Below are 24,962 nucleotides of genomic sequence, written 5' to 3'. Positions count from 1 at the left end.
CACGTCTCTGCACACTCTCCAGCTCATTAATATCCTTCTTAAGGACTGGAGCCCAAAACTGCACCGCATACTCAAGGTGAGGCCTTACCAGGGACCTATAAAGAGGCAAAAATATGTTTTCATCCCTTGAGTCAATGCCCTTTTTTATACAAGACAGCACTTAATTTGCTTTAGTAGCCACAGAATGACACTGCCTGGAATTAGACAACTTGTGATCTATAAAAACCCCTAGATCCTTCTCCATTAAGGATACCCCCCAACACACTACCATTCAGTAGATAGTTCGCGTTTATATTATTTCTACCAAAGTGCATAACTTTACACTTATCAACATTGAACCTCATTTTCCAGTTTGCTGCCCAGTTTTCCAATTTTGTCAAATCACTCTGCAAAGCGGCAGCATCCTGCATGGAACTTATAGTTTTGCACAATTTTGTATCATCAGCAAAAATAAAAAAATAGAATATGCACGCCATGTTAGCCATACATGCCAATACTTTTGTAAAACTTCGTAAAAAAACACAGACTTGAATAAATCCCACTGCTAAGTCCATATTTTATTGCCAAAAGCTCATTTACTGTACTTTTCTATAATTATCGCCTGCCTGAAGTAGGTGTTAATTTTCGCATAGACCAATGTGATATTTAGCGCGCCTAAGTGTTTGTGAATCATGCGTTCGTATTCATTTCTGTGCGCAAATTAACGCATGCATTAAAACTAACGCATGCGGTAGCGCGAAATTTAACGCATGCGATACGCGACTTAATGCACGCGGTAATACTGTTGTGAATTGCACGCTAATTGTCACGTCTTATTTAACGCAAAAAAACGTGCGATAAAATCGCACTTTAGTAAATCAGCCCTTATATCTCATCTTTAAGAATTTCGTTAACATCATTACTTACATAGAAATGTTCATAAAAATAAATACAGATTATAATCCTTATTCAATCCATAAGGATGTAAAGAATTTAACCTCTTAATCCACCATACCTCCCTCTGCTTGAGTTTCAACTCCCGATCCCCTCCCCTTTTTAGTGGGGGCACTAATTCTAATACAGTATATCTCAACTGTTCAGGGGTATGTCCTTGTTCTTTAAAATGTTTGGATAATGGTAAAGTGATATTTCCTAAGTTGATTGTAGACCTATGCTGTGAAATCCGAGATTTCCCACATATATCCTCTTGCAGGGACAAATTATAGCGTACACCACATATTGGGACAGGCAAGGAAAGTGTCCCCTTAATTCAAACACTTCACCCGTAGTCGGATGTTGGAATGTTTTCCCCCGCAACACATATTTGCATTGTTTACAGTCCAAACAGGGGTACATACCATTTGTGATACCCAAATAGAGTCTTCGGACCCCCATGTTTACCTTTGGGACAAATGAAGTAACCAATTTAAAGCCTATAGTTTTCCCTTTCCTATATGAAACCAATGAAGGCAAGGAAAATTATTTCACCTGTGGATATGCATCACATAAAATATGCCAGTATTTCCGTAAAACTGTTGTAATTTGTCTACTGCGTGTGCCATATTGGGTCACAAAAGTGATCCTGGTAGAGGTCATTGCGATAGACATGGTGATGTTCAAACCATGCCATAAAAATATTTGCATATGACGGGGCGACATTGGATCCCATCTCGGTCCCACACAACTGTAGATAGAATACCTCCTGAAAAGTGAAGTAATTCATTCTAAGAATTATATCCAATAATTCCATGAAAAAATTAACCTGTATATCATTATATAGCCCACTTCTCCTTAACTCCCACTCACAAGCTATTATGCCATCATCATTAGGTATCGAGGTATACAAACTCGATACATCAAATGTAGCTAAAAGAATGTCATCTCTGTCAGCCATTTCTAGGTTGTCCAACCTTTCCAGAAAGTGACCACTGTCTTTTACATACAAGGGAATTTCCCTGACCAATGGTCCCAGGATCCTGTCCAACATGGTCGCCAATGGACAGAACACAGAGTCAATGCCCGAAACTATTGGACGCCCAGGAGGTCGGACTGGATCCTTATGAATTTTGGGCAAGTCGCAGAGCTGTGCAGATCGGTAGCCTTAAAGCTGAATTTTGGCCCCGAAGCTGATAAGTCACTGTGCGACAGCTGCAACTCCATGACTCAATGGTGTATGGCCAAGACTTCAATAAAAAACTGCCGATCTGCTCTGTGACTCCAGTAGTGTCATGCTGGGGCCAGAGTTTGAGAGTAGCGTCCTCCAAAATTGTTGCACTGCATGCGTCAGTCTACAGAAGAGGGCACACAGCAGGGAAAGAACTTATACACCTTACTTATTTACACAATGGCACCCCCAGTCATGCGTTCTGGCCCTAGTTCTGGCCCTGCACACCCCAGTCGCAAACACCTTCTCTTATAAAACTCAGCGCCAGGCCACACCTTTCTTTCAAGCCCTTGGGGGAATGGATCCGGGCTGGGGCCCACCGGGATTTTTCCCGGTATCCCGGCGGCCCAGTCTGACGCTGGGCACTTTGCTCTTGCCCTGTTTAAGGGGAAAACTCTAGGGGAGTAAAAGTGCTCCCCTTGTCCATTACTGTGGATGCCTATGAGTGCAATCACGCTGGGTCTACAATGTTATTGCAACAACCTTTTACTACTGCCAATCGACAAGGGTCGACTTTTTAAAACTTGTGTGTTAATCAGTCAGATCAGCATCTTAATATATGTATGCGGTCAGATGTAAAGTATCAACCCAGGGTCGTAATAAATCTGCGCCATCCCCGTAATGGCACACACCTACCTGGCCCTCCCTCCACCTGCCGGTGTCCACATGTCCACATTGCCTGGCTGCTTGCGCTGGGTAGGTAAGAGCGCAGCTGGGGAGGGGGGACTTCATACAGTTATAGAGGAAGCAGACCCTGCATTTTGGGCCCCCTCCCTGCGACTGCTAAGCCTGCTTACTCTATAGTTACTCAAGTGTATCAACCTATCAGCCAGTAGGATCAACTGTGTAAAGAAACATTGCCCCAGTTCCAGTAAGCCATAACAACCAATTAGCAGGCAGTATTTAATTGCTCATTAAAAACGCCTGGCTGTTTAGCAGAACCGGAGCAAAGCTGGCCTATACTACCTACTGTGCTACAAACAAACAAGAGCTGCTGCTCTGGATGTACCAGGGCTGGCCCAACTGTAAGATTTAGAATGTAAAGCTGGCAAAGATAAGAAGATGGCACCCAATAAGGTCTAAAATATTCAAATTGGTCAACTATCATTGGTCATAAGAATGAACCCCATTGGGCTGTGGAGTCTTATACAACCAAAGTATTCTGCCAAAGTTCCATGGGATCTTCGATAGGATCAGTGGTGGTCCTCTTCTGTCGCCTGCACCAAAAATATCCCCTATCCCCTTCCCCGCACTGAAGGAGATGCACAAATCATTGCTCCCATGGCAAGATGGCCAACACATGAGATTCTTTAAAATCAGTATTTTTTCCGTCGAACTACAATCACAAGACTGTTGAAATGCCCTCCACAACTTGCAATATATGCCCAAATGGTCAGGCAGTAAGGTCAAAATTGGCCAAACTGCCTGACCAAATATGAGCATGCCTGTTTAGAGAATTTGTACTTTATACATGGTTTCCTTCTGAGAACATACATGCAATAAAACTAATCCTAGTGTACACTTTGCAGTACTGTCCAACCAGCTGTCGCATTGTACTACATTTAAGGCCAGAAGACTTCATTGTCTTTAATCCAGTTCCAGACAGACTGCCTGGTCATCACGACTTAGGCTAAAATGGGACAGTCATAAAACAATATAACTATTGATGTCTCCTGAAGTCAGGAGCAAGACTTGTTGGAGTAGATTGTGTAGAAGTCCCATCTGTCTACTGTAGAGGTCAATAGATAAAGAGACTGAATTGGATCTGAAGTATGAAGGACTGGTCATGACGATTCAGTGAGAGACCCAGTCAGCAATTAGATGCAATGTGGCCCAGCTATCATAGCTGGCTAGAGGAGCTGTTCTCCTTTTCAAGTTTGGTCAGGGGGTGGGTATGTTTATCGGTGTAGAGATGGTTGCTGCACTCATTGATACTGAGAGCTCAACCCATTTGACATGAAGGACACATAAAGAACAGGCAGTTATTTCTAGGTGAGGTACTTTGTCTCAGGTGCCCACCCCAGACAGGAAAGGCAAATATCTGCTATCGGGGAAAAAAAACGGTTATGGTAAACCTTAAAACCACACCTTGATATAGAGCTGGTGATGGGATAAGCTATGGGGAGTTAGCAGAACTGGTAAGAACATTGAGGTTTGGCCAACTTTCCCCCCACAACACTTCTGCCCAGGGTGAAATGCTCAACTCCTCTCATGATGAAATTAGTCCTGGACACAAATAGAATGTTTGCATCATTTTGTACAGCAGGTCTATACTACTGTAAACCTCTAAGCTCCATTCAGTCTTCCAAAGTCATTCAGTGGTACTCATTCCATGAGTATAGTTGGTCTGTTTGGACTGAAAAATAAGGCATCACAAGATCCAGAATGTGAGAGGGGTCAAAGCTATTTCCCATTTTCATTCAGATCAATGTTATTTTAGGTTGAAACATAAAGATCTCTTGGGCAATTTGATAGCCTTAACACAGCGTACCAAATCACCAACAATATGGGAATTCATGGGAAATGACTGAAAACTGTAGAGCCAAGCACTTTTCATGTGAGTCAGTTGTAAAGGAAGGGGGGCAACATGGTAATTTTGGGTTAAAAAAGGAGCGATGAATAAATAAAAGCACCAGTGCAAGAAAAAAATCATCCAACTCTGCTTGCACAGAGTCTAGACCTGGTGTAGGTCTGGACTGGGATTTTAAATAGTCCCTGGATTTTAAGCATACGGGGCTCAAACTGCCCCCCACTAAATAGTAAATGTCTATTTGATATTAGAGCAACCCCTCTGGCATTTGCCAAAATCCATGCATTGCCAGTCAAGGCCTGCCCTGACTGGTGGAGGCAGAACAAGGGGGTGCAGCTGGGGCTTTACATGCATGGCCTTGAAAGTTGAATTTCCATAGCAAGTGAGTTTATCTCTGCAATACAACCAATAGTTCCTAGTTAGTCGGATTTAAACACAGGGTAAATGTACTAATAATGCACATTTTAGGCAGCAACATAACCCCAAACCATATATATCTTTACATATTAAAACAGGCACATTTCACTATTATGAAATGAAAGGACAAGGAGTCTTTGTATAACTGGGATTATTATGATTTTATGGTTGGACCAAGAGCCCGGGACTACAGGGTAGTTAGAAGAATGGTCCCGCCCCTGCGCTCCGTGATACCCAGTCAGCCTCTCTGTAGCTGTTCAGCGGTCATGGGCGAGTGACAGCAGCAGGGAGGAAATCGCTTATTAAGGGGCAGGTCGGCCGACTGGAGGGACTATGCCTTGTTAGGGGGAGGGAGCGATTTCTACACGTAACTGGGGGGGGGGGGGGGGGGGGGAGAATGGGGAGGGCGCAGGAAAGGCGCACATTTACATTTCCGATAAGTGTTTCCCACAGTAGGGAAAGCGCTCCCCGGGGGAATCCGGCTCTATGAGACTTTAATCGGCACAACAGCTGCTTCCTGCCATTATCCTATTAAACTGGCGCTGAGCTGCATCTATACCGGCCGCGACTCCTCTCCCTGCTCCAATCGCCGTGAGACATCGCGGCTGCTATAGTGGACATGATATTGGTGGGCTCCGCTGGCAGACGGGCAAAGGGGCAGGTAAGTTGGCACGGATTGTTTGTGAGAATAAGTAATACGGCTATGGGGTGGGTGCTGCAGCCTAATATGGTGGGGTAGGAGCGTTGTATTATCGCCAGCCTGTTATCCTGTTGTTTTTTGTATGAAAGAAATGGGGTTTTAGTGACTGTCAAGAGTATTATGCCTGTCTAGGGACAGCATCTGTAATTGTTCTAAAGATACTGCCAGGCTAAGGACAGGGGCCTGTACCACTTGTAGAATAGTGCCAGCCTACAGGATGCCAGTCTGTGCGACTATATGAATATTGTCAGGCGTGAGCCTTGGCTAATCACTTTGCAGCTATTGCAGTTGTACAGGGAAATAGTCTTTATCCCACGGCATTGGCATAAATAAAAACTGTTGACATCCACTGGGAAATCATTTTAGGGCCCCATTAAACTTTGGGGATAACGTTTTTTTATGTCTAGATAATGACATTCTTCCCCCCTTCTGGACCACTGCAGTTGCAGGGTCTGCTCCCTCTATAGATGCACTCCTGCACTCCCCCAGGGTTTCATTGCCAGTCCTATGTGGGACACTGGCATTCTGCAGAGAATGGGATATTGTCAGGCTAGTGGGCAGGGTGCTGTTTGCATAGGCAATAGACAATAGAGGACAGGGGAAGAGAGATCGGGGGCTGTACCCCTTGTGTAGGCTATACCCCATAATAGGATATTTGCAGTCTGAAGAACACAGCTGTACCCCATTGTGGGGACAGGGTGCTGAACCATTGATAGGTTGCTGCCAGTCTAGAGAGCAGGGGGCAGGGAAACCCATTGGTTGCCAGTATAGGAGGCTGTGACCTGTGGAAGGATTGCTAATTTCTAGTCTAACATCAGAGGGCTGTATCCCTTGGTAGGACATTTTCCATTTAAAAGGTTTCACCACTTCGCTTAGTACTGTTCATGTTTTGTGGACATCTCCATTCAAAGCTCAGAGGTAAAAAAGAGATATTAGCCCACTGTGCTAATAAGCAGATAGGAAATGTGCAGCTTTAATGCTGGTCAGAATGAGGAACCCCTCTAAAGGCTGACTGATTGGGGCCCTTAACTATACTGCATTGCCCAGTAATCACCTGTGGGAATAATACCAAAAAAAGTCTTCCACTAAAATAATTTATACTGGATATTAGCTTATTCTGTAATAAACTATAGCTGACTAATTTGCCTTATGAGAAGAAATTATTTTCTGCCCTTACAGACAAGCAAGTTAGGGAGCAGCAGATGCACAAGTCAGGGAGAGGCAGGAGGCACAGGCTGCAATGGAGCCCTATTCTAACTGCCTGCCCTATGGTAGAAAGTAAGGACAGAATTCAACTGTGGTTCTGCTCCTCACTATGGACTTTATTTAGTGAGCACTAAGGGGCACACATTTGTGCCCTGGAGCTAAGTAAATGACCCCTTATTTCCAGTGTCGGACTGGCCCACCAGTATACCAGGAAAACTCCCGGTGGGCTTCTGACTATTTGGCCTGTTTCATGGTCATCCCCTATTTGTGGAAAGAAAGATGAGAAATAGATGGAAGAATAGATGCTAGCATGTAAATAAAAGAGACTAGGATAATAAAGAGGTTGAGTGAGGAAAGGAGGAAAAATAATTTGGAAAGCGGGCCCATGAGCTAAGGTTTTCTGGTGGGCCCCTGGGTTCCCAGTCCGACGCTGCTTATTTCTCAATCTGTTTTAAATGGTTTTTGTACCCTGGAAGGATCTACTGGTAAAGAAGACATCAGAGAGCTTATTGTAATTAATAACATACTGTGCCATACTGTAACATACTGTGCTAACATACTGAGTGATTTTGAGTTTTTTTTAAATGCCTTTCCCTGTGCCTCTCCAGGCTAACTGCAGATATCTAGGGCAGGGATCCCCAACCTTTTTTACTCGTGAGCCAGAACAAATGTGAAATGACTTGGGGAACAACACAAGCACCATAAAAGTTAATGGAGGTGCCAAATAAGGGCTGTGATTGGCTATTAGGCAGCCTCTATGCACACTATCAGCTTACAGGGGGCTTTATTTGGTAGTAAATATTGTTTTTATTCAACCAAAACTTGCCCCCATGTTAGGAATTCAAAAATAACTACCTGGTTTGGGGGCACTGAGAGCAACATCCAAGGGGTTGGGGAGCAACATGTTGCCCCCGAGTCACTGGTTGGGGATCACTGATCTAGGGCATAGGGCTGCAACTGTCGCATGGTGCTTTTTGGTCCAAGAAACCCTCAAGTCAAGGTGGGGGGTGGGGTGCGGGGCACACACTTTGTGAAGCTAAAATTTTTTGTTACTTATTATTTACTTCCCCTTTCTATACATAATCCAGTCTCATATTAATGCCACTGCCCGGTTGCCAGGGTAAATTGGACCCTTGCAACCAGATAGCTGCTGAAATTCGACACTGGAAGAACGAAAAAATACAAAAGAGGGAGAAAAAATTCACAAAAAATTAAGACTAATTGTGAATTGTCTAAACATATAACTGTCTACATCGTACTAAAATTTAAGTTAAAGGTAAACTACCCCTTCAAAGTCCATTGACAGTCCATTTTTTAGTTAATGCATATTGGAAAGTTGCTTGGAAAGACATTTTCTTTAGTTATTTAAAAACATATTACCTTTAAATAATTAAGATTGTTAAGACCAAGCATTTTCCATTCCCTGAACTGCAATTATTTGCAACAGAAAGGGAGAGGGTTCACTTTAGAGTGCATAATTGCTACACACCATGGGCAAACAGCTTATAATGAATCTTCCTACTTCCTACCCAGGTGCCCTGCCTGTAATTTGGTCCTGAACTCAGCATGGCTGCTCCCGAAGTTTCCAGTGCAGGACCAAATATGCTGCACCCCAACTCCCGGACTTTAACATTACGTGGAAAAAGGGGACATGCAGCAGAAGACAGCAGCCAAGGGGCAGTGTCAGACTGTAAGAAAATGCACAGCTCCCTCAACAAAGTGACTGCCTGCTACCGCCAACTGGTGCTGTGTGTTGGAGGCACATCCGACTGTACTCGACTGAGGGAGGAATTGGAGGAGAGCAGAAAGAAGGCATTCGATCTGAGCACTGGTAAGTAACTTGGCCAGTAAGTAGAAGGAGAGGAGATGGAACTTTTCAGGTGCACAAAATAAAATGGAGTTTGTTGGGCAGACCATGTAAATAAAAGGAGACAGAGCTTGTCAGAGAAAGCAGATGCACAAAATAAAAAATGGTGCTTGTCGGGTAGACCATGTGAATGAAAGGAGATTGAGCTTTTAAGATAAAACAGGTAAATAAAATGAAATGGATCTCATTGGGTAGACCATGTGCACGAGAGGGGATGGAGCTTGTCAGAGAAAGCAGGTGCATGAAATGACTTGGAGTTCATTGGGTAGACAATGTGCATGAGAGGGGATGGTGCTTGTCAGTTAAAGCAAGTGCACAAAATGAAGTGGCGTTTGTTGGTAGACCATGTGCATGAGAGGAGATGAGAGGTTTCATAGAGCAGGCACATAAGCTTGTAATAAAAATTGGAGCTTGTTGTGCTGAGCAGTTGGTTAAGATGAGCTGGAGTTTGCTGGAGGAGATAGTGCAGGTACAACATGAGATGTAGCCTGTTATAGAGAACAGGTGCCTGAAAGTTGTTGGAGCTTGTTGGATAGTTCAGGTACAAGATGAGATGTAGCCTATTATAGAGAACAGGTGCACAAGAGGAGCTGTAGCTGGTTGGGTATAGCGGGTGCATGTGATTTGTAGATCTCCATTATCTATCCAAGAAAAAGTTAATTCTAAGTCGTGTTCCATGCAGTTCTACATATCTTTAAATTTCACAATTGTGCTTACTGTAGATCTGAGCAATACGCTGATGGTCTTGCTAATGAATGAGGGGGTTAGCCAAGAAGACCGCGTTGAGCTGGAACGCATTTGGGTTCTCTTCCTTTCAACGCTTGAGTTCTTCCAGCAGGATTTGTGCAAAGCCCACCACCTTTGCCAGCTTTTCCCACTTCATGGTCGGCGCAAGAGACTTGTGAACACAGGGGTGATTGGCAAGACCTCTGAGGTGGCCTACAGGGCTAGGAACATTAAGTCACCCAGCAGCAGCAGAATGCACGAGAACCAGCAGCGAACAGAGAGACCCTGCTCTCCAGACCTCGCTGGGCAGATCGAACACATGGAGAGAATGTTGCATGACATGCAGATGAAAGTCAGTATCCCTATCTGGACAGTGGAGGCCACAGAAGAGGCCTGGGCAGAAGTTGCTTCCACATGTGATTTAGATGAGTGTTCAGATAATGAGATCCTGGCAGGAGAGGACATTACCAGCAGGGGTTGCTGTGCTCATGGCCAGTCTCTGCCTGGGCCTCTTTGTATGGTTTCATAACATGGGCAATGGTTTCAGCTCTGAAATAATAGTCTTTAATGAGGGTGGAAGCAATAAGTGAGTCAAGAAACCACAATCTACTCATGATATATCCTCTGATGTCTTCAGCTGTCATGCCGTCTGACCTCAGGATGCCTCTCTGTCTGTCCTGTTCTTATGAGTAAGAATCATAGACCAAAGAGTTCAGAAAGTTACTACAGTAGTCGGAATACAGCATGCACATTGTTCAGATAACCTGTGGACTACTGCTTAAACCATTAAAATATTTATAAATGCGTGGTGGATGAAATGGGTTGTGCTGTAGAAGACAAGTTATAAATAAATTATCTACAGGTATCTGATACTCTTACCTTGTTTGTCCAATAAGATTCTTGTACAAATACTAGATAATACTAATTCTTAACTTCTTTTTAAAGGAGGACTAAATCTTGACAAAGAAGTAGGGTAGAAATGCTGCGCATTATGTGTTGAGGTTCTGTACCAACCACAGCCCTTTAGCTTCCCTAAGCTTAGCTTCTTAACATTCACTGAGAGATCACTGAGCATGTGCAATGACATTTCTAACAAAATCCAAGATGGCCTGGATGGTTACTGTTATAGAGAGAAAGTTGACTGGGGTCTAAAGGTGTGAAGGTGAATTTACCTTTAAGACCAAATTTTTGCTTATTGTTGCAGGACCAATGTTTCAGAACTGAAACGTTGGTCCAAATAAAAAACCTCTCATCTATTTGATCCTGTGACTCCTGTGTGAAAATCCTGTGAGTGCCGTCACTTCATGCCTGTATTATTGTTTCTGCACTGGCACCCAGGTATCCATTGTCTCTCATGGTGTGCAGCTTCCTGGCACTTTGTTTCTATATATATATGTTTGGGGACCCTGACATTAAACATGTGAGAATGGGAACAGTTAAAATTTTCCCACTGAAAACAATGAAAGAAATGTGATTGGCTTTTGGCGGCCCCGCCCACTTTTTCTAACCTTGAGTACGAAGTCACTCAGTGACTGTGCAAATTTTGCGAACCCTGGCATCAAACCAATAAAATTCAATAGGTGAAATCTGATTGGCTTTTGGTGGCCCCGCCCACTTTCCCAAAACTAAAACTGCAGTCTCCTAGTGACCAACTGTGAAAAGATTGGGGACCCTGGGGTTATTACTGTGAGACTGGCAGCAGATTGAATTTCCCCATTGAAAGTCAATAGGTAAACTCTAATTGGCTGTTGTTGGCTCCGCCCACTTTTTCTAACCTTGAACCACAGTTACCTGGTGCCTAACCATGCAAAGTTTGGGGAACCTGGTGTTATTACTGTGAGAATGGCAGCAGGTTGGATTTCCGCAAAGTCAATAGGTAAAATTTAATTGGCTGTTCACAGCTCCGCCCACTTTTGGGCATCCAACAATCATCATATTTTCATTCAGGCTGACCCCATAACTATGTGATTCAAATTTGGGGAATGTAGCCTCAAAGGTGTAAGTGTGGCAGCAGTTTCAATTTTTCCATGAAAGTCAATGGGTAAAATTTGATTGGCTGTTGTTGGCCCCTCCCACTTTGAGGTTTTTTTTTAAAAAAAAATATTTGAATGCGTAGTCACCCAGTGACTGACTATGCGAAGTTTGGAAACTCTGGCATCAAACCAATAAAAATCAATAGGTGAAATTTGATTGGCTGTTGGTGGCTCCGCCCACTTTTCAAAACTAAAACTGCAGTCCCCTAGTGACCAAGTGTAAAAAATTTGGAGACCCCGGCGTTATTACTGTGAGAATGGCAGCAGGTTCAATTTCCGCCTAATCTGATCTAATCTAATCTAATCCGCCTAAAATCTGATTGGCTGTTGGGCTTCCAGCAATCATCATATTTTCATTCAGGCTGACTCCATGACTATGTGATTCAAGTTTGGGGAGTGTAGCCTCAAAGCTGTAAGATTGGCAGCAGTTTCAATTTCCCCATTAAAGTCAATGGGTGAAATTTGATTGGCTGTTGTTGCCCCCTCCCACATTGGGGTCATCCAACAAATGTCGCTGTTTCATTCGGGTGACCCCATGATTATTTTATTCAAGCTTGGGGGCTGTAGCTTCAAAGCTGTAAGTGCGGCAGCCGTTTGAAAATCTTCCCTGTCAAAGTCAATGGAAAAATTGGGGGTTCGGAGCGATGCCACAAAAAGACGGGGGGCGGGATCCCTTAGAAAAGCACAAGCAACCTGCTCCGCTATAGGGCGAAGAAGTGTGGGGAGTTTGGGTGTTGTACCCCTAAAACTGTAGGAGGAGTAGCGTTTAGAAAATGGGGGGCGCTAAGAATAAGAAGCGGAAGAAGAATAAGAAGCGGAAGAATAAGCCAAAGTTGAAGAACAGTATGTTGGGGTTTTCAACCCAACACAATTAAGCAGTGCTGAATCAGAGCAGGGCCACAACCTGTACAAGTACATTTCCACCAATATTCCCTGGTGTGCATATCGCTAAATGATCTTCTCACTTATTATAATGGCAAGTACAAGTCCCATTCCCCTGGGATGCTTTAAATGGCACTGCCACACACTCTGCTGCCTAATATAAACTCCTGCATCATTTTCTGTTTCTAATTGACCCCCAAAGTGAAATCTGCTAATGAGGCTTATGAAAGCCATGACTGCTTAGAAGTGCAGATGATACACTGAAATAGGCAGATTTTATATTGCCCAGAAATATATAACTTATTTGCTGGATGACAAGAGTCGAAGCAGATTTGAACTGCTGTTAACTTTTACATTAAAGGGGAACTCCACCCAAACACAAGCCTTTTGATCCGTAATTTCAAGCAACTTTGCAATACAAATCAATTAAAAAATAGATGCGTTTTTTTTTTCATTTTTAATGTAATAATATGGTTTGGAACAGTTACCCACGCCTGGCCTCCTGCTCTCCTGCTGATCAGGAGACTCAAAACGACAGTAGTCGTCCTCAGCCTGACTTTAGCCTGCATCCTCCAAATCCCACAGTTCCCTGCACACATACAATTTGTAACATCAGTGTTTTAGTTCCTCCTCCCCGAGATTTCAAATGATGCAGAAAGAGAACTGTTTTGTAGTTGGATTTCAGCATATAAAAATGGTATTTATTCATAACTGTAACAGATTACAGTGATAGGTATATATGGGGTTTATGTGTTGGTTTGGTAGCCAGAGTTACCCTTTTAACAATACAATTGTAGGCTCAAAGAGCAATTATTTATAGGCTGCCTGGTTCAGTGACTCCTATTTTAAAGCTGGATAGAGGCAAACACAAGAAGGCAAATTATTTAAAAACTATAAAAACTGAAGACCAGATAAGAAAAGAATTGGCCATTCTATAACTTACTAGAAGTTTACCCGAAAGTGAACAACCCCTTTCATGGAAAGCTGATTTTGGGTTTTGTAAAGCAATTTTTCAGGGGCAACAAGGAAAAATGTCCATGAGTAGAAAAACCCTCATGACCTCCAACTCCAAGCCTTTGCCTGGCTTATTGCAGCTTCCATATGTATAACCTTCCTTGTATCAACAGACTCTCATCTGCCACAGAGCAACTCTAGGGTTAACTATGCAGTGCATTATGAGTTTTGGTCACCACCTCACTCCTTTAATACCAGCCACATATTAAATATACATCCTGCATGGCTATTTATTAATTAGGTTAGATGCATGGTACATGGCTGCAAATTAATAAGCTCAGTCTACAGCATACCCATTTTAGACATGGTCACACACAGAGAACCCATAACAAACAAGAAATCCCGCGGCTGAATTTTTATTCATATGCTGGTGATTGTGCCAAAAGTGGCTCCTGTCTATTAAATCATCCTTTATGGTGGATCTGTAGTCTCAAAAGCAGTTTTTTCTAGAAATATTTTATATAAAATCTTCTATTTCAGGATAATAGATTTGCAGCTCTCTAAATCTGCACCCCCCCCCCCCCATGGAAAAACTATGATACTATGCGAACATAACACATTCATTATTCTAAGGAAAATCTTTCCTGCGGCCACAACCACCCTTTGGTGGGCACATAATGAATAGCTGGGGGCCACATAATCAGTTTTAGGATACTGCATGTCTCACTCCACCCTCTATCCCACCCCCTAATTTAGCATAGTCGATTAACCACTCATATGTAGATATCTCCAAACAATCTATGATCCATGTATGTATCTTATATAATAGTCTTATCTGTAGTCTCAAAAGTCTCACATATATTTACACATCCCAACCAGATGCCTGCAACAACATTTACAACTTTGAACTTAATATGAAACACTTGTTTAATATTAATATCCCACTCTTTCACACAGCAACATATACAATAAACCTTTATAAAAATGCAGTTAAATCATATTCCTAATTCATCCCCTTTGGTTCAAGAGCTTGTAAATTTTGTATCCAAAAAAGCCTGTTACCCCCACTTTCAATGGGGGCAAAGACCAGAGAGATTCAATATAGTGTTTGTATTTCTGGAAATGAACTGGTACAGGTAATCTCGGATTATTAGTTCTTATCGTAAATTTATGATGGTTGGTTTAATTGTTTAAAGGGGTGGTTCATCTGTAAGTTAACTTCTGGTATATTATAGAGCAGTGCTGTCCAACTTCTACGGTGCAGAGGGCCGAAATTTCTCTAGCATACATGGTGGAGGGCCGCTAATGGAAGCCAGTTTTGACCACTCCCCTTTTTGAAACCACACCCACTTCAAACCACACCCATTTTATCACAATGGTGGTAGCACAGCAAAATCCCAAATGCTTGGTCCTTACTGTGGGGATATCAACCATCATTCATATGTGAAAGAATTATGTCATATTAAGATATACCCTTAAATTTCATATGCCTCCTCCTCCCCTGTGGATAGCAGAGCAACCCCCAGTACATAATTACACACCTTTGGGACCATTTAATGGCTATTTCCAACTGCTAACAAACTCCCACAACAAACCCCTGCCAGGTTCACCTCCCACAAGCAGCATAGGGCAAGCAGAGTATGGCACACACAGGCAGCACTCTGCCTGTCCTATGCTGTCTGTGTGTGCCATACTGTGCCTGTCCTAACCTGCCTGTGTGTGCCATACTCTGCCTGCCCTACCCTGACTGTGTGTGCCATACTCTGCCTGCCCTACCCTTCCTGTGTGTGCCATACTCTGCCTGCCCTACCCTTCCTGTGTGTGCCATACTCTGCCTGCCCTACCCTTCCTGTGTGTGCCATACTCTGCCTGCCCTACCCTTCCTGTGTGTGCCATACTCTGCCTGCCCTACCCTTACTGTGTGTGCCATACTCTGCCTGCCCTACCCTTACTGTGTGTGCCATACTCTGCCTGCCCTACCCTTCCTGCGTGCGCCATACTCTGCCTGCCCTATGCTGCCTGTGTGTGCCATACTCTGCCTGCCCTACCCTTCCTGTGTGCCATACCCACCCTGACCTATGCTGCCTGTGTGTGCCATACTCTACCTGCCCTATGCTGGCTGTATGTGCCATACTCTGCCTACAGTACCTATGTCTGAGGTGTGAAGAAGTGAACAATGGGAGTGACTACAGTCTGAGCCTGAGGTGTAAACACTGCAGGGGTTGAACAATGCAGAAACTAAAAGGTGTGAAAAACATAGGGGATTACATTTTTAAACAATACAGATGGATTACAGCCTGAATCTGAGGTGAGAACCATGCAGGGGGCCAGTTAATCTCAGTACTGATACCATTTAATGCTTACTCAAAGGTAAGCCATCAAAGCAGCCAGACAGGTGGGGGGCCACACAGAGGGGGGTCGCAGGCCGCCAGTTGGACAGCACTGTTATAGAGCATCCAGTTCAAAGCAACTTTTCAATTGGTCTTCATTATTTATGTTATACTTTTTGATTTGCTGCCTTCTTCCAAACTCAGTTTTTAAATGGGGGTTACTGACCGCAGCAGTCAAAAAGCTGTTGCTCTGTAAGGCTACAGTTTTGTTACTTTATAACACATTTATATTCAGGTCCTCTCCTGTTCATATACCAGTCTCTCATCCATACCACTCCATGGTTGCTAAGGTAACTTGGACCCTAGCAAACAAATAGCCCCTGAATTAAAATGAACTAAAAAACTACAAATACAAAATGAAGACCAATTACAAAGTGTCTCAGAATATCACTCTCTAACATCACACTAAAATTTAACTCAAAGGTGATCAACCCCTTTAGGGCCACAACAAATCTCCATTGCCACGGGCAACTAATCTCCCCGCTATGCCATCCCACCGGCTAGAATTTAAATCACCGCTGGGATTGCATACGCGGCGCTGAAGTTTCCTCTCAAGGCAACTTCAGCAAATTGCGGTGCCGCTTATTCCATCCCACTGGCGATTTAGAAATTTGTTGTGGCGCGACTAATCTCCCCTACACACAGTAACACACAAGAGCACTTTATGAGGTAAGCCACATGGTCTGAGACAAAGATGAAAGATGTAATAACCATTAATCTCATATATTCTTCCCAAGTAAGGGGGTGTAAAACACAAGGTTTTAATGACATAGGAACATTGTTTACACTGCAAACATTCCCTTCCATATTGGTGCCAGGGTCTGTTGTTGTGGGAACCAAACTGGATCCTAGATCTGCTTTCACTAATCAATCTGTTAAAGAGGATTTTTAAGTTCCTCCAGCTCTGGCTCCCCCATGTTTATTTATAATATAGTGAATTCTTATCACAGGAAGCACATTCCATTTATATGTACATATCCCACCAGGATCTTTTCTTTAGGCGCATGTCAATTAGAGGAGGAGGAAAGGTAAAAATTAAGTAAGCTTTATCAGAAAGGTCTAAGTAAATACAGCCATAAGAACTCACAGAAATGCTGTCCTCAATCAAAGGAAACACAGGATTTCTGGTGTCTTATTTTATACACATGTTGTTCTGGTGTCTGACTCCATCTCAGAAAAATCCCCTGGGCCAGAATCTGCAGCTAGAAAGCTACTGAAAATGGCAGTTGCTATCTTCAACTTTAGAAGCTTTCTCTGTTTGCTTTTTACTCCGGTATGGTCACACACGAAAAAAAAAAAACATAGCATTGTCAGGACTTAAGATTCTAGAAAAGCTTTAGTCAACATTTCAGCTCAAACATGAGCCTTAATGAAGTCTCATGTTTGAAATTAAACATTGAATAAAGCTTTTCTAGAAATTTTCCAGAAGTCCTGAGAATGCTGTTATATTATATGTTTGAGTTACATGAAACAAGGATTAGTATTCTATAAGACTGTACAGCGCTTGTGGTGCTTTATAAATAAAATTATACATACATTAGCAGCACAAAAAATAAAATACCACCCCAGTTGCCACTCCTAACACTTATGAACATAACTGGTATCTGCCCAGAAAGCAGCCCAGTTTGGCACGGTACAAGGGTAGCCAATTGGGCAGAGAAAAGTGTGTGGCTATCTTAAGGACTATCCCAAAATTTAAGATTACTTGTATTCCTAGTATGCACCACGCACGATTTTAACCACACAGCAAAACGATAAAACAGCTTTATTTGTACAAACTTCTGTTAAGTTAAGCATATATTACAGCATACATGTACAGCACACAACATGCAAATGGAATAGGAAAGGGTGTGGGGGGAGGGGGTGGTCAGATGTCTTTTTCTCGGACTTGCTTCTGGTACTGCTCGTGGAGATGCTTCTTGTAAGCTGGAAAAAATAAAGTACAGCGTCAAAGCCATGTACACCATCCCAATACATCTACTGCAGCAACTGTTCCAAAATACTGAACTGAATACTTAAGCTGGCCATACACGCACAGATATTGTACAAAACCGTGTTTGTCGTGTGTATGGTTGATTGACGAGACTACCAATATCACAAAAGCTTTGGATGTTGGTCATCTCTCCAATCAGCAGGACAAAAGATTGATTGGGCACCCGAGCAAAATATGCATTTAGGGCTGAATTGTTTCTGCCTCCATATCTTACAATTCAGCCCTGATCATCAACGGAGGGTAATTTTAAGGTGTAAAGGCCACCATTAGTATGGGAAGTGCCTCCCTTCCAGTGCTAATCACACCACTCTATCCATAAAGCATATTGCAAATAGGTTGTAGAGTACATGCAGTCACACAACTTAAAGATCTGCTCATTTGGCAAAGTCACCAAAAGGCAGATATTTGCCACCTTGTGCAGGCCAATATGGGGCTCATTATATTTCACGAATGTCGCAGGATAGATGGGGGTGGTTATGACTAATGGCAGCACTTACCTGTCTGATTCTGCCACAGTTCTGCTGCATATGGGTTCAAGGGACTCTCATTATTGGGCTCTGGTGAGAGAAGAAAAAAAAAAAAAAAAAATATGTTAGGCACAACCAGTGAATCCACGTACCAGAGACCCCAGGCTAATAGCACTATTTACTAAATACTGAACTCTCATGTTGTGATCTTTTGGGTCCTATCTACAGCCTGGCCTGGGTGTGCAACAGTGTGAAAAGCAGCAGCCAAGAACATTGTGTCATGTGGTCCTACAGTATTACCCTGATGCAGTTCTCAGAACCAATACAGGTAGAATTTGTTGTGGTGGAAAATGCAAATGACTGGTACCATCATTCCCAATGGATGTTTAAAGGGGACCTGTCACCCACACAAAAAGCTCTATAAAAAAGCCCATTGCAAATTAAACATGAAAACTCACATCCTGTTATAAAATGTATTTAAATATCTAAGCTGTCAATCATTGCTTGCCCCCCTCTATGCCTCAGGTGTATTCATTTGTGATATTTAACATGCATGCATTTCTCCAGTTATTTCATTATATCCAAAGGTTTGCTAAAGCATGATCTTTCCAGAAGACCAATGCCGTAATAAAGCCTGAAAACAACAGTTTCAAGTAAGCAATGTTTTTGATTTGTCCAGGTGTTGAATAAGTGATATTCTACAATGTTCTATATATTATAGGCTAAAGGGTGTTTCACTCACCTCCCAGCAAGCTCTGTAATGAGAGAAGAATTGTTCGGACATCATAAAGTGCAGACCATTTGTCTTTCAGGATGTCCAGACAGATGTTTCCATGACTATCTACATTTGGATGGAAGCATGGTGTAACAAATTTCACAGTGGGAGCATTGTAAGGGTAGCCACTAGGGAATTCCAGGGACAGCTTATAGCGCAGGCTCTCATATACCTACAAAAATTGAGAAATTTTATTAGCGCAGAATATCCAACATAAGACTCCTTAATATACCTCAACAAGATAATTCAGTCATTGCTTTTAACTTTTAAATTAATGGAAAGCAGCTGATGAGAGGCAAGAACTGTGGATTGCGTGCAAAGTCTACAGCACACTACCTCTGCCTGGTAGGTATTAGTTGTTTCTACATTCCTTGGCAATCACCATTTGGCAGGGCTTCATCTGCGAATGCATGGAAAGCAACTAAGGAAGGCAAGGGTTTTGATCAGGTGTCCCTGAAAGGGCAGCAGCTTTCAAAATGTGTCATGAAGCCTTACCGTGCCGACTGCGCCATCAATGGTTCCAATCCACTTAAATAGGTTATCAGACTCCGGGAATGCAGAAATTCCCTTATCCCCAGACATCTAGGGGAGAAAAAACATACAAGATCAAGTTTCCTAAAACCCTCAACAGCTTATTAAAAGGGGAATTCCACCCATACAAAACAAGCTTTTTAAAAAGTAAACAATTTCAAGCAACTTTGCAATATAGATCAACTTAAAACACAGCAGTTTCATGAATTTTAATGTAACATGGTTTGGAATGGCTCCATAAGCCTTGCCCCCTGTTCTCCTAATGATCTGGCAGACAAATGTGAGATTTAAATAAAACAGTAGTTGACTCTCCACCGCCTGCATCCTCTAAATCCCACAATTCCCTGCAAACATGTCATTAAGGAAAGGAACGCCACGGTGCAATGCATTGTGGATTATGTAGTTTCCACATGCTGTCTGTAAAATTTGGAAAGTTGTTACAATTTGTAACATCAATGTTTTAGTCCCTTCTCCCCTGCCAGGATTTCAAATGATGCAAGGAACTGTTTTGCAGATGGCTTTCAGCATATAAAAGTTATATTCATTTTTTGAAGGAACATATTACAGTGATATATATTAAGAGTTTTGGTGTTGTGTGTGGCTCTTACAAAACTTTGGTTGGTAAGTCAGAATTTCCCTTTAAAAAGTATAAAGCACAAGTACTATCCTCATTGTATGCACATAAAGTTTACACTCACCATTAAGGTCATCAGCTCCTGCTGTAACCTACGAGAGAAGAAAGAAAATAGGTGGGCACTTAAGCTTTGCTACAAATCACACTCACAATAAGAATTTGCTATGGGTGTGGCAGTCTTTGGCAGGCAATCTTTTCATGCATGGCCCTCTAAGAACAGCAGATCCCGGCAGAAGGGAAGAAGAGTCACTAGACATTAGGCTTTTTGAATGTTAATAACTTACTTGTTAAGCCCAAAATAATGGAGACAGATGCTAGCATTCGCCATGGAGGGATAAAGGCAGCATTATGGACAGCAGCAATAAATAATGGATGCCTCACGGTACAATATTTATGGCTATTGACAATAAGTATACATAATTGATAGGCTTCCTTAAGTAACTGGTAGTAAAAATAAGGGGCAAAGAGTAATTTTGCTAATAAAATTATAGCAATGGCAAAAGGACTAAGTGATTTAGAATTGGAATATTATGGTCATAGACAATATGGGTAAATAATGGATATCTACCAGCTGAGATGTTATGCTTCACTTGGTATTAATGTGCTTTATATGAATATAGGGGAGATTTATCAATTGGTTCTGTTGCACATAGAGGGACAAGTTAACCCTCTAACTAGTCACCATTGGTTTGATCTACATTTTCTCAACCTAATAGCCAAGTTTTTTTTTTTTTTTTTTAAACACAATACATACCTTATCCCTGTTTGGGCTTTAAACTATTCTGGCCAGCTGAACTTGCGGCCACCATATTGCCTTCCATTACATCTTAAAGAAGCTGTCCATCTTTGAGTTAACTTTAAGTATAATGTAGATAGTAATATTCTGAGAATTAAAAATGAAGACCAATTGCAAATTTGTAGATTATTTCAGCTTTTGCTTTTCAGCTTGGAGTTTCAGCAGCTATTTGGTTGCTAGGATACAAATTACCTTAGCAGCCAGGGTGTGATTTGAATGAAAGACTGATTTGAAAAGGAGAACACCTGAATAGAGAAATATAATCTGACAACAACAATTAAACTGTAGCTTCACAGAGCAATAGTTTTTTGGTTGCTGGGGTCAGTGACCCCTATTTGAAAGCTGCAAAGAGTTGGAAGGCAAAAGCTATAAAAAAAAATAAATGAAGACCACTTGAAAAGCTGCTTATAATTTGCCTTTCTATAACATACTAGAAATGAACTTAAATATTTAGCCAATTTAGCCATTTCTGCGCAGTAGCAGGCAGCTGGGGAAGTGGGAGAAGACAGAACCATCACTGGAGAAAACAAAGATTGCAGATCGGTGCAATCACAATCAGCAGGCAGCTATAGCAACCATAAACTAAGGTTGCCATTTGCTGATGGTTTTATACAGGGAAGGGAATCTGGAGGTCAACAGTGACACGCACTCTAATGAACAAAATCTCCAGTTCCTCTTCTGTGCATGCTCCACCAGGCTGATGATAATATTGACTCATTGCGTGAGTCCTATGTGAAGGCTTGGGCTCCAATGCTCATGTGTCCAAGGCTTTCACCAATGAACAGCATGGGCGGGTACGTCCACCTTTGCCGAAGCTAGTGTGAGACCCATCAGGTCTTGGCCTGGGGTCAAACCCAGAGGACTATGACACCAATCCATGGTGCACAAATCAAACAAGACAGGTGCTGAAGTGTGCGAGTGCAATGCCATGGATTGCCTTGGTAAGGCTCCAGCTGGCGGCCAAAAAGAAAAATGCCTCCCGCCGTCCTAATTGCCAGGGCAAATTAAGTTAAGCATAATTAAGCAGAAGGTGCATGTGCAAAGTCCCCAACTAAAATATGTCAGGCATTCCCTTATGGGAACACAGCTCCTCTGCTTTCATCAAGCTTCCGCCTGACAACCTAAAGGCCAGAGGACCAAGTGTTTCTCATTTCGATACTACACTTTGTTAGCCAAAAGGTCGTCCAGTCCGATAGACTGACCCATCTCAAAAAGGTGTGTGGCCACCTTTAGACATATGATTTTATTATTCTAGATTTAGACCAGAATCCTTTACCCCAAACACCCTCTGGCTACAGGACCATGACTGCAACCCCCCCCCCCCACCCCAGTGAATGGCACACCAAGTCAGTGCATTATCAATGTCTGATCCAGTTTCAGACAGTCTGAAGGCCCCATACATAGGCAGATAAGCTACAGACTAGGTCTGAAGTGGCCAAATTAGCAGCTGAAGTCTGCCTGGGATGGCATGTAAAATAACACTACCTTTGTTTAAGGCTTTAAGCAATTACAGCCATTGGGTGGGGGTGTCTTACATATTGCCTACCCCCCTCCCCAAGTCAATGGTGCTTTCCTTAATGGCCACACTTGCAGCAGAGTTGCCAGGTTGGTGTTTCTGCAAAATTGGGCTACCAATTTAAAGCCCTGGCAGGTTTCCAAGGTACAAACCCACCAAGGAACAGTTTGGGGCTATTTTTTGGAGCCTTAATCTACAGTTAGGATTAATATAAAACTACAATACCCAGCATGCAATTGGACAGTATAGATAGAGGCTCTGTTTTGTATTCCTTTTTGCTCTTTCAGGGTCAACCTGTATATTCTGCAACCTGCTCTATAGGGTATGTGATTGTACTATTACTTTCTGCTGTGATGTGGGGGCAGTTCTGCAGTTGATCATTAAGATATAACTCTCCGGATATCTTGGGACTGCTGAGAGTTGTAGTTCAGCACACCCATATGTATCTCATGTCTGGGGTTAATGCAACATTCGGAATCTAATTTTGTAGTCTTCCCAGCTGGACTGGGCACAGAGGTCAGGGAATTATCAGCATTCCCAGTAACTGGGTAGTGATTATACGCTTTAAAAAGGCATGTTTCCCATATATACTTGCACATTTTGGCCTATTTTTGGGCTACTTTCAGACTTTTGGACTGGTTTTAGAACTGACACTAAACTCTAAACTCATTTGACTGCAAGCTGGATCAGAACAATTTACTAACCATGGCAGCCACAGATCTGGACCAAAAACAGGATGTGACACTGTAGACAATGTAGCGGATATTAAAGGGAGTAGAGAAAACCTGTATATTGTAACTAAGCAGTGGAAGAGATACGTAAAATGAATGAAGTTTAGAAAACAGAGATATAGCTGCTATAAGCTGAATAAAATTTGATAGCAAAATATCTCAAGTGACCCATCTGAATTATACAGAGGGTGTGCCAAGATCCAGCTACACTGCCATCGCCATAAGCACAGCGGCCATTGTTCCCAAGAGCCGGCTCTCCTCACCTCTTTCCCACAGAGCCACGGGCGGCCGAGGTCCCCGACTCTTGTCCTTTCCTTGCAGTCACCGAGCTGGCCGCAGCTGGATCCACATTCTGTGAAGCCATCGGTATGTAAAAATGACAAAAACCGGGCCTTGAACGTTGCTGAGTATCCGGCTTCCACTCCCAGAGATCTTTGACGCTTCCTCTTAATTCTGTAACTAAACCTACCGCCCTCTATTTGAAATTTTTAACTTCTACACAAAGCGTCCAATCAGCGTCGCTTAAATATTTAATTTAACCAATCGGAATGCTCACAGAACGGTTTCCGCAGAGACTGGCAAGTTTGGTGTCGGAAGCGTAGGCGTTTTAAACAAAGGTACGGGATTGGCTAAAGTAGACTGCTATGCTTTATTGTGATTGGAAGAATTCCGTTGCCTATCAAAATAAATAAATAAATAAATAATACGTGTGTGGGAAAGTTCTGTCAGGAAAGAGTATTATCTTGAAGTTATACTTTTTATTATACTTTTTGTTTTTATTACGACGTGAAAAGTATAAAATACCTTTGCTCAAATTTCAATCGTTTGACGTTTTCTTGTAACAAGGATGTTAACTAACCCAGTCAAGTCATTAGAAGGAGAGCAGTACTTCTCTAATGTTACAGAGTAGTTGCCATAAACTGTTCCTGTCATACCACCCCTTTCCACCCCATGTAAAAGTCTGTCCAGCAAGGGGGAAACTAAAATAATCTTCCACTGAAGAGTCCCCATATGTGCTTACACAGAGCTGTCAACCCCCCTATATTTTTCTGAGTTACCCAATTTGGCTTTCTCTCCCATGTCTCTGGTCTGTTGATAGCATTCTGATTTTTCTCATTAAATTCATGCATGTGCATTCAGTGACAACATAGTGAGCATTTGCATATGCGCAATCAACAATTTTTCAGCTTCAAAGGTCAGTTATGCACATGTATTGACATCACTTCTGGTTAGCACGAAAAAATAACACTGCACATCCTTGACTATCGGAGGTTGACAGCTCTGCAACTCCCCCTATAATCTGGGTAGTTACTTAATTGCACTGTCCCTCCCCCAGTCTCCTGATGCTACAAGCAATTTCCCCAACTTTTCCTAAGGGCTCTGGCACACGGGGAGCTTAGTCGCCCGCGACAAATCTCCCTGTTCCCGGGCGACTAATCTCCCAGAAATGCCATCCCACCGGCGAAAGTGTAAATCGCCGGTGGGATGGCATACGTGGTGGCGCGATTTCACTGAAATCGCAGAAGTTGCGTTGAGAGGAAACTTCCATGCTCAACAGGCATCAAATTTAACTGAGAGATTTTGTATGGGTGAATGGTCAAAAATACCGCCATCGAGAACCAAGACACTCATCAAAGGCTATAGGAGGCGTCTAGAGGCTGTTACATTTGC

The 24,962-nt window shown here is 42.6% G+C and overlaps 2 protein-coding genes across 2 annotated transcripts; one reads left to right on the top strand and one right to left on the bottom strand.

The window, feature by feature from the left end:
• Positions 1-5,683: 5,683 nt before the first annotated feature.
• On the top strand, positions 5,684-10,459 carry rgs9bpl (RGS9-1 anchoring protein R9AP like). The gene is given in 3 exon segments (NM_001011277.1): positions 5,684-5,751; positions 8,530-8,827; positions 9,586-10,459. Coding segments are annotated over 2 exon segments (798 nt in total). The 5' UTR covers positions 5,684-5,751; positions 8,530-8,562; the 3' UTR covers positions 10,119-10,459.
• A 7,139-nt stretch (positions 10,460-17,598) lies between these two features.
• Positions 17,599-23,788, bottom strand: ube2c (ubiquitin conjugating enzyme E2 C). The gene is made up of 6 exons (NM_001101813.1): positions 23,555-23,788; positions 20,313-20,340; positions 19,579-19,665; positions 19,051-19,255; positions 18,339-18,398; positions 17,599-17,774 (listed from the first exon to the last, which is right to left on the bottom strand). Exons 1-6 carry the CDS (start codon positions 23,653-23,655, stop codon positions 17,716-17,718), a joined length of 540 nt encoding a protein of 179 aa, NP_001095283.1. The 5' UTR covers positions 23,656-23,788; the 3' UTR covers positions 17,599-17,715.
• Positions 23,789-24,962: the final 1,174 nt, after the last annotated feature.

The sequence above is a fragment of the Xenopus tropicalis genome, chromosome 10, assembly GCF_000004195.4.
Source record: "Xenopus tropicalis strain Nigerian chromosome 10, UCB_Xtro_10.0, whole genome shotgun sequence".
Classification (NCBI taxonomy): Eukaryota; Metazoa; Chordata; class Amphibia; order Anura; family Pipidae; genus Xenopus; species Xenopus tropicalis.
This window is presented reverse-complemented; position numbering and strand designations above follow the sequence as displayed.